This window comes from Gigantopelta aegis, chromosome 8, assembly GCF_016097555.1.
Source record: "Gigantopelta aegis isolate Gae_Host chromosome 8, Gae_host_genome, whole genome shotgun sequence".
Lineage (NCBI taxonomy): Eukaryota > Metazoa > Mollusca > Gastropoda > Neomphalida > Peltospiridae > Gigantopelta > Gigantopelta aegis.
In genome coordinates, this window is record NC_054706.1 from 74,793,734 (window position 1) to 74,804,010 (window position 10,277).

The following is a 10,277-nucleotide window of genomic DNA, read 5'->3' on the forward strand; positions in this document are numbered from 1 at the left end:
CAGTTGGTCAACTCCGTCGTGACAGTTGGTAGGATGAGCCTAGCATAACTGAATAAGCGACTTGATGTGTTTTTGTCTGAACGCTTGACAGTCTTGACTCCCTGTGACAGTGTTCCTCGTGATATTGGATTTAACAGATCTGCGGGATCGAAGAAACTGTCGATTCACTGAAAGATTAAATTGAAAAGGAGAGCGAGCGTAGATTTTTCTGGGATCTTTCACACAGCAAATTATGTTAGAATTCAAGAAGCTGACGAAACACGCGTATCCCAAGTTAGGAAATCTATCAGATTAAACTATTTCACTAGCATCAGTTCATCCGTCATGCTAGGCTCAAACTATCACCTGTCATGATGAAGTTGGCCAATTAGTTGGTTACGTTGTAATTTGCTCCAACTCCCGACTTACGATGGGTGCGCTCAGATTAACAACTAATCGGTTGTAGAAGTTGTATCCGACAAAAATTCGAGTTGTAAGAGCGCTCAGACTAGCAACTCGATAGTCGTAGAAGTCGTGAGAGTTGGCCAACTCCGTCGTGGCAATTGGTAGTCTGAGATTAGCATTAGTAAATCGAAAACAAGTGTAGCTGAACTAATAGATATTTCTTGTTTATAATACAAACCTTCGATTTATCATAGACATAGAGAATAACCTTCAGTGGTGAAATATATTCGGTGGAATAGTTTCGTGACGTCATAGAATATTCTTGACGTCAGAGGTTAAATTTGTCACGTTAAGTTATAACATTTTAAGTTTTGTTAAACTCCCCACGAAATGAAAATAATATATGTTCTATATACAGTACTAAATATATTTGAGGGAGAAGTCAAAAGTGAAAGAGGTAAGCTAATATTTTTTTATTACTATTATTTTATTATTATTATTATTATTTTATTTATTTTTTATTACTTTTTTTATTACTTTTTTATATATATATATTTTTTTTTTTTTTTTTTTTTTTTTTTTGGGGGGGGGGGGAGGGGGGGTCTCGCGTGACAGAGTTTATCATTTTTGTTGACAGCTAACAGGATGTGGTCATCGTCAGCTAACGTTAGCTAAATTCCGAACCACATAGTTCGATAAATCACTTGCCCTTCTTTAATTACCGTTAGCTTTCCCGCACAATCCCCACGAAAGTTTTTAGAAGCTGCCATTTTTTGTGTGTGGAATATTTTTAAAAAGGAGTGGAAGGATATGACATAATCGTGACAAGGGCTAAGGTATTAATATCATTAGCCTAAATATATAAACATTACATCAGCGTTATAATATCTCAAAATCAGCTTCCACATAATTCCACCTCTCTTGAAAAAATATTCCATAAAAAAAAAGGAAGCAAAATGCCGGCCGGCGAAAACTTGCGTGCTTTTCGTCTTAGGAGATCTCAGCGAAGTTGATAAACGTGATATTGTTACTACTGGCCTACTTTCGGTGATCAACGTACTCGTGATATCACTTCTTTTATTCATCCAGTCACCACAGATTATGAATACAAACGGTGATTAGAATATATATATATTTCAAAAATACTATAACAGATCTTTTGTCTTTTGTTCCAGATGTCGCAGAACGTGCTGTGAAGTGATCTACTGAACTCGGGACAACATGGTTCAGCTGTTCTACTACGAGACTCGCGGCAAGTGCTGCCGGAAGGTGTTCCGCTACGAGGGCTACCCGGCCAAAGTGCTGCTCTTCCCGTACGAGGGCTGGGCGCAACCCGCGCTCATCACCTACTGGATCCTCAAGACCTACTGGTGGAGCAGGACCAAGTGCAAGGTCGTCGAGATCACGGGGTCGAAGAAGAACACCACGAAGGGCAAGATGGTGGACAAGGGGAACGGGACGATGATGATCCAGGGCAGGTTCAAGCAGCTGCCTAATCAGCCCGACTTCAGGATGCACCTTACAACGAACGTGAGCCAGGCGGACTTCCAGCTGGGTTACTGCGTTACGGGCACGCTCGAACGTGGCGACAAACGCAAGGGCGAGCTGCAGTTGACCCATTTCGCCATGGTCAAGAGAAAAGGATACTGATGTACTTACCTGTCTGAGGACATTGTTTTTGGTTCTGAGAAATCGATTGTAAAATTTCTGAGAACTGAGGAACATTTTATGGGAACTCGGAAGATTTCTCTTGGATCTTGGAGGATATTTTTCTGAGATCTCGGATGCCATTTCTCTGAAAACTCGGAAGATATTTCTCCTGGAACTCTGAGGATAATTTTCTGGGAACGTGTGAGGATGCGCTCAAGGGAGAAGTGATTGAAAGCTCAGCGGCTGTGAGGACGGGTGTAAGGGATAGTTGGTTGATGCAGATACCTAATACGGTGTTATAATTAATGCTACTCGTTGCTGTGTGCTATTAGGGCGTGTTCACTTGTCGTTATAAATACCAATGATAAACAAGCATATCTGCCAAACACCAGACGTCGTACCCGCTGCTAGTCTAACAACATTCCACCTTCGTGTTTTCTGTGTCCAGTGTTGACTCTTCTTGTGAATAGTGCTCTATATTGTTCGATAAATGTAATCCATATATTATACTGCGACACAAGTATTAACTGATTGACACGAAAGACAAGTGGAAGTTTTTCAAACATGGGTAATAACCTGTAGAATGATGTGCAGTATACGTTGTTTTCTTGTTAACGTTTTAGTCGTTCAGATCTGCAGCTCATTTCAGTCCTACGGTGATGTTATTTGTCTCATTGTATAATATACGTTTTGCCGATTGTCACGGTATGTAGAGACCAATATAATATATTGGTTATCTCACGTGGCGTGTAACACTGTGTAATGCATGTTTGTTGACGGTTAATGGTGTATTTAGAAACTGATATAGTCCAGTGGTGATCTTATTCAGTGTTTACAGCGAACAGAATGTTCAGTTCCTGACAAATGGGCTTGTTATGAATGTGTTTTCCAGTGTGTCAGTTCAAAGTATTAAAGTATTATGTTCAGTGGTGCATTTCAGACTTAACAAACTTGTAGACAATCATTTAGGTTTTGGGCACCAGCGATATACGGTATGATTGTGTTAGTTCAACACACTATACCACGTATATTTATTTTATGTTGTGTTTAGAATATTTAAAAAATAAAGTTGTCGCCAAAGGGTCACCTTTCCAACTACCAACCTCTGATCCCCAACCCAGTCTCATAACATATGTGATTTTTCGTGCTGGGGTGTCGTTAAACATCCATTCATTCATTCATTCATTCATTCATTCATAGCATCTGTGATTTTGGTACAACCCTTGCAATTATCCACGGCTGTCAACAGTGCTGTGGATATTGTGGAGGTTTTCACTGTCTACAAAACCTCTTTTTTTTGCTGTGGACTATAATTGATTTTATTTCCAGGCATGTTTTTTGCCGTAAATATTTTCTCAATTGCAATGGTTGTGGTGTAATATCATACACACGAGATTTCCCTTGTGTTTCTTCCAAAACATTTGTATACATGTAGGTCCTTGTTTTCCTTTTTCCAAAACATGTAAACGAGCAAAACCATTTTTCATTTCTATTTGTATCATGTTATATCATGTTAAATCAATAAACCACACAATGCCATTTCAATGAAATCCAGAACATCATTAATTCAACAAATTGGTGATTAAACAAACCGTAATATTTCTCCTTTATTTAAAAATGATTCTGTTATCACGTGATCCTTCACGTGACCACATCGCACTACAAAGCTGCAGTGATGACCAAGTGCGAAACACTCAGCCAGGTTTTCCTCATTGCCCTCCAACTGTCGGAGCTGGTTTTCTCCAGATCTGATTAGAGCAGCTAATTAAACGAGCCCTGCAGAGATTGTGTTGGGCTGCACAGATGAGTACGCGGCATGTCATAGAAATAATTGTGTGGAGACTCGACACAGCGAGGCGGCGAGCGGCGCATCGATACAGTGTCACCGCGCGGCCATCTTCACAGAATAGATAGTTAGACTCCGTACAGCCATCTTACTAGAATATATAGCTAGACTCCGTACAGCCATCTTATTATAATAGATAGCTAGACTTTGTGCAGCCATCTTCCTAGAATAGATAGCTAGACTCCGTACAGCCATCTTATTATAATAGATAGCTAGACTTTGTGCAGCCATCTTCCTAGAATATATAGCTAGACTCCGTACAGCCATCTTATTATAATAGATAGCTAGACTTTGTGCAGCCATCTTCCTAGAATAGATAGCTAGACTCCGTACAGCCATCTTATTATAATAGATAGCTAGACTTTGTGCAGCCATCTTCCTAGAATAGATAGCTAGACTCCGTACAGCCATCTTATTATAATAGATAGCTAGACTTTGTGCAGCCATCTTCCTAGAATAGATAGCTAGACTCCGTACAGCCATCTTATTATAATAGATAGCTAGACTTTGTGCAGCCATCTTCCTAGAATAGATAGCTAGACTCCGTACAGCCATCTTATTATAATAGATAGCTAGACTTTGTGCAGCCATCTTCCTAGAATAGATAGCTAGACTCCGTACAGCCATCTTATTATAATAGATAGCTAGACTTTGTGCAGCCATCTTCCTAGAATAGATAGCTAGACTCCGTACAGCCATCTTATTATAATAGATAGCTAGACTTTGTGCAGCCATCTTCCTAGAATAGATAGCTAGACTCCGTACAGCCATCTTATTATAATAGATAGCTAGACTTTGTGCAGCCATCTTCCTAGAATATATAGCTAGACTCCGTACAGTCATCTTATTATAATAGATAGCTAGACTTTGTGCAGCCATCTTCCTAGAATAGATAGCTAGACTCCGTACAGCCATCTTATTATAATAGATAGCTAGACTTTGTGCAGCCATCTTCCTAGAATAGATAGCTAGACTCCGTACAGCCATCTTATTATAATAGATAGCTAGACTTTGTGCAGCCATCTTCCTAGAATAGATAGCTAGACTCCGTACAGTCATCTTATTATAATAGATAGCTAGACTTTGTGCAGCCATCTTCCTAGAATAGATAGCTAGACTCCGTACAGCCATCTTATTATAATAGATAGCTAGACTTTGTGCAGCCATCTTCCTAGAATATATAGCTAGACTCCGTACAGCCATCTTATTATAATAGATAGCTAGACTTTGTGCAGCCATCTTCCTAGAATAGATAGCTAGACTCCGTACAGTCATCTTATTATAATAGATAGCTAGACTTTGTGCAGCCATCTTCCTAGAATAGATAGCTAGACTCCGTACAGTCATCTTATTATAATAGATAGCTAGACTTTGTGCAGCCATCTTCCTAGAATAGATAGCTAGACTCCGTACAGCCATCTTATTATAATAGATAGCTAGACTTTGTGCAGCCATCTTCCTAGAATAGATAGCTAGACTCCGTACAGTCATCTTATTATAATAGATAGCTAGACTTTGTGCAGCCATCTTCCTAGAATAGATAGCTAGACTCCGTACAGCCATCTTATTATAATAGATAGCTAGACTTTGTGCAGCCATCTTCCTAGAATAGATAGCTAGACTCCGTACAGTCATCTTATTATAATAGATAGCTAGACTTTGTGCAGCCATCTTCCTAGAATAGATAGCTAGACTCTGTGCAACCATCTTATTAAAATTGATATCTAGAATCCGTTCAGCTATCTTTCTACAATAGTTATCTTCCTAGAATATGTATCTAGACAACTATTACGTTCAACCATCTTCCTAGAATAGATACCTAGACTCCGTTCAGCTATCTTTCTACAATAGTTATCTTCCTAGAATATGTATCTAGACACCGTGCAACCATCTTCCTGGAATATGTATCTAGACACCGTTCAGCTATCTTTCTACAATAGTATCTTCCTAGAATATCTTCCTAGACAATTATCTTGACACTGTGCAGCCATCTTCCTAGAATAGATACCTAGAATCCGTTCAGCTATCTTTCTACAATAGTTATCTTCCTAGAATATGTATCTAGACAACTATAACGTTCAACCATCTTCCTAGAATAGATACCTAGACTCCGTTCAGCTATCTTTCTACAATAGTTATCTTCCTAGAATATGTATCTAGACAACTATTACGTTCAACCATCTTCCTAGAATAGATACCTAGACTCTGTTCAGCTATCTTTCTACAATAGTTATCTTCCTAGAATATTTATCTTGACACCGTGCAACCATCTTCCTAGAATATGTATCTAGACACCGTGCAGCCATCTTCCTGGAATATGTATCTAGACACCGTGCAACCATCTTCCTTGAATATTTATCTTGACACTGTGCAGCCATCTTATTAGAACTGATATCTAGAATCCGTTCAGCTATCTTTCTACAATAGTTATCTTCCTAGAATATGTATCTAGACAACTATTACGTTCAACCATCTTCCTAGAATAGATACCTAGACTCCGTTCAGCTATCTTTCTACAACAGTTATCTTCCTAGGACATTTTTTTCTAGAAACTATTGCGTTCAGCCATCTTCCTAGAATAGATATCAGGACACCATTCAGCTATTTTTCTACAATAGTTATCTTCCAAGAATATTTATCTAGACAATTATTACGTTCAGCCATCTTTCTAGAGTATTTATCTAGTTAACGTTCAGCCATATTCCTAGAATATTTATTTAGTCAACGTTTAGCCATCTTTCTAGATTATTTGTCTTGGCCCCGTTCTTAGTTATCTACGTACCACTCAGCCATAAAATAAAATAAACAGTTTCCTTTTGAGAAACATTTCAGTTTAGATAGATGTGTTATTACTGACAAAAACATTTAAACCTATTGGCTCACCGTTCAGCCATCTTTCCAGAATAATTAGTTACTGTATACAATTCAGTCATCTTTCGGGGAATGTGTTATCACCACAGTGCGGTAGTATTGTCTTGGGGCAGAAGGGTTACAGCCTTGCACTTCAATTTTCGGTTTTCGAACTCTGCCAAAATCTATCTTTAAAGTGGAGCGTCTATTTCATTTTAAATTTGCTTTCACTTATATCCAATAAAGTTCAAACATGTCATCCTGGTCACATATTTCAGCTATCTGGAAGTTAACTTGGAGCAGTACTTGTACATTAAATGTTTTATGGTAAGCTTCGTACACCATTATTCCGAGGGTGACTCGAGAACAAGCAGTACTTTAAATATTCTTTTTGTTGCAATTCTCGAATGATCCTCACCAAGGTTTTGGGTCAGAGTACACTCCCGGTCCGCTATCTGTCCGACTTTCTGATTGGTGCGAATCTCCCACGTGATCAGTGCAATGAGTGACCCTGTATAATGTGGGACATGTTGAAAGGTGTCCGTTCAAAACGGAGGTTTGGTAATATAGTAATAGCAAGGCGAATGTTAATACTAGCATACCACGACAGAAAGACTTGTCATTTTTAAGTGTAGAGGTTTCACTTTCTTGGAAGTCCTAATATTATTTTACATTTGCTGTGGGTAAAACGGCCCACCGATGGCAATTTTGAGCCCGCCTACGAAAATGTTTTAAAAAGTGACGTTTGCAGCAAATAAACAAATGTTATATAATGGCAAATAATGTACACCAGGTGTATGTATACATTTTACCATCGTTAAGGACCTTTATAAACGACACAAAAATGTCGTCGGTGTTGTTCCCGATAAACGGTAATTTATATCACGACAGCAATTGCCGTCGGTGCCGTTGTTAAGTTCAAGCCCTGTCTTACGAGGGCCGAATGTACGAATCCTTTTATCTTACACGTGTGTAACTACATATATTTACAATGCTTAAACACAAGTTTATATCTTACACGTGTGTAACTACAAATATTTACAATGCTTAAACACATGTTTATATCTTACACGCGTGTAACTACATATATTTACAATGCTTAAACACATGTTTATATCTTACATGCGTGTAACTACATATATTTACAATGATTAAACACTTGTTTATATCTTACACGTGTGTAACTACATATATTTACAATGATTAAACACTTGTTTATATCTTACACGTGTGTAACTACATATATTTACAATGATTAAACACTTGTTTATATCTTACACGCGTGTAACTACATATATTTACAATGATTAAACACATGTTTATATCTTACACGCGTGTAACTACATATATTTACAATGCTTAAACACATTTGTTTCAGAAGTAGAAAAAAACCCAGGTTTCGTAAATTCGACCATTTTTGTTTTATCAAATAACTCAAAAACTATAAACAATTTGAACATGTCTTTTTGTCGTGGAATGCCAGAACAAAATTTTGTGTGTTGTATATTTGTTGACTAATTTATATCCTATTATTTATCATAGCTTATAAAGCAGTTTGCGTGTATTTACCACGCGTGTGTTGTTACGTGTTTTACTCGCGTTACGTTCACGTTCATTGTTGTTTAAATGTCAGCGGTAATCATTTTGCACCATCTGCCCTCGTGGCTCGAATACATTTTGTATGAACAAAGTTGAATGGGAATAAAAGTACTGGCGCTTTTTATAAAGTTTCTTCCATTCTTTGTTGTTGTTGTTGTTGTTGTGATGATGGTGATAATGACGTTGTTGTTGTCATTGTTGTGGCGGTGTAATCCAATGACATAGTTTGTACTTTGTGTTTGCCAGGTGACGCGTGTGTAGTGTTTAAGTGATATCGTTATGCTACTTGTGACATACAGCGATTTAATACATCCAACGAGATGAATAATTCAACCCATTTAACAAACACAAATCGTATCAGAAATCCATTCAAATATCGCATGTCTGATACAAATCTCGTTTCAATCATTTATAGGTTGGGAATTTCGATTAATCCCTGCTTAATTCCAGAATATGGACTCTGAATGCGCGAGCAATGAATGGTGTCATCATATCGCAATAAATGTTTTTATTCTTGAATAAGGATTGACACTTTTTTTTATTTGTATCCGTATATCTATAAAAAAAATAAAAAAGTAGGTAAAATTAATCAGATAGTTGGCGATATCTAAGCTTAGGTTCAGCATTGTAATTCGATATAAAATCATTAAATTTAGACAAACATACATACGGTCGTACGCACGAACGGACGGACGGACGGGAGGACATACATACAGACAGACAGACAGATGGACAATTCTGTAACCTCAGGTAACACGTGCTATGGACATATCGCACAATGGGTTATGAGCGTTAAAAACCAATGTAAGAAACCTCTGTTAGGGACGAGCGTCAATTAACATTGCCAGAAATAGTGATGACAGTCTGCCTATATCTAATTAACTGAACTTCTAGAACAGATCGATGTCACTGGTGCGGATAGCTCGCTTATTAACAAGGTCGGCTAATGAGGGAAGTGGTTTTCTCATTAATACTAGAGCATAAGTCTTGTTATAATACACATATACTACTGCTGAATTTCAGAACAGTCTTATAAACCGAGTACTTGTAATTGTTTTACCACTATCATTAACAGATATGTAGTTTTCTCCCAAGCGCAACTTGTGAGATATGATTGCAAACTTCACACGATGAGATATAAATCATATTTGACAAAAAAACATGAAATGTTCTATTTATTATATAACTTTTGAAATGTTTCACTATAAAATGCGTTATTGTCACTGAATGACTGATTTAAAGATATTTCACTGAATGTTATAAATTATAATAATAAAACTTAGCATTGAATTACTAAATGTAGAATTAAAACCTGCGCCTGGTGCTATTGTTTGTAAAACAAAACGTTCACTGTATGTAACAAGTGATGCATGTAATTTGACGTGGGGATTTTACCGTTTGCGTTTACCATAGTTTGACAGCCAATAGCCGATGTATTTTTCGTGCTGGGGTGTCGTTAAACATTCATTCATTCATTCATTCATTGACGTGGGGAAGGCCAAGGAATGCGGGGCAGACTACCCCCCCCCCCCCCCCACACACACACACACGGTCTCCAGGTGTCTCAGGCTCCGTATTCATAAACTTACTTAAGTCAATGTATGATACCTAAATACATACTTAAGTACATAGATAAGTATCATACATTGACTTAGTACGTTTATGAATATGGAGCCTGATGACTAAATGACACTGTGAATGTACACCCGGCATTAAGTATTATTTATTTACCAAACATTTTTCTGAAGACTACGTGTCAGAATTACTAAATGTTTGACATCCAATAGCCGAGGATCAATAAACCAATTTCTTCTAATGGTGTCGTTAAACAAAGCAAACTTGAACTAATCATCATTATCATCATCATCATCATCATCATTATCATACCCAATAGCCGATGTATTTTTCGTGCTGGGGTGTCGTTAAACATTCATTCATTATCATCATC

The 10,277-nt window shown here is 37.6% G+C and overlaps 1 protein-coding gene across 1 annotated transcript; it reads left to right on the plus strand.

Annotated features, from left to right (window-relative positions):
• Nucleotides 1–686: 686 nt before the first annotated feature.
• On the plus strand, nt 687–2,960 carry LOC121379106. Its single transcript, XM_041507578.1, has 2 exons — nt 687–841; nt 1,560–2,960. Exon 2 carries the CDS (start codon nt 1,606–1,608, stop codon nt 2,032–2,034), a length of 429 nt encoding a protein of 142 aa, XP_041363512.1. The 5' UTR covers nt 687–841; nt 1,560–1,605; the 3' UTR covers nt 2,035–2,960.
• The last annotated feature ends 7,317 nt before the right edge of the window (nt 2,961–10,277 follow it).

What these genes read in the sequence shown, in the direction of transcription:
- LOC121379106 (XM_041507578.1), top strand. Translation starts at nt 1,606, where the DNA reads ATGGTTCAGCTGTTCTACTACGAGACTCGCGGCAAGTGCTGCCGGAAG.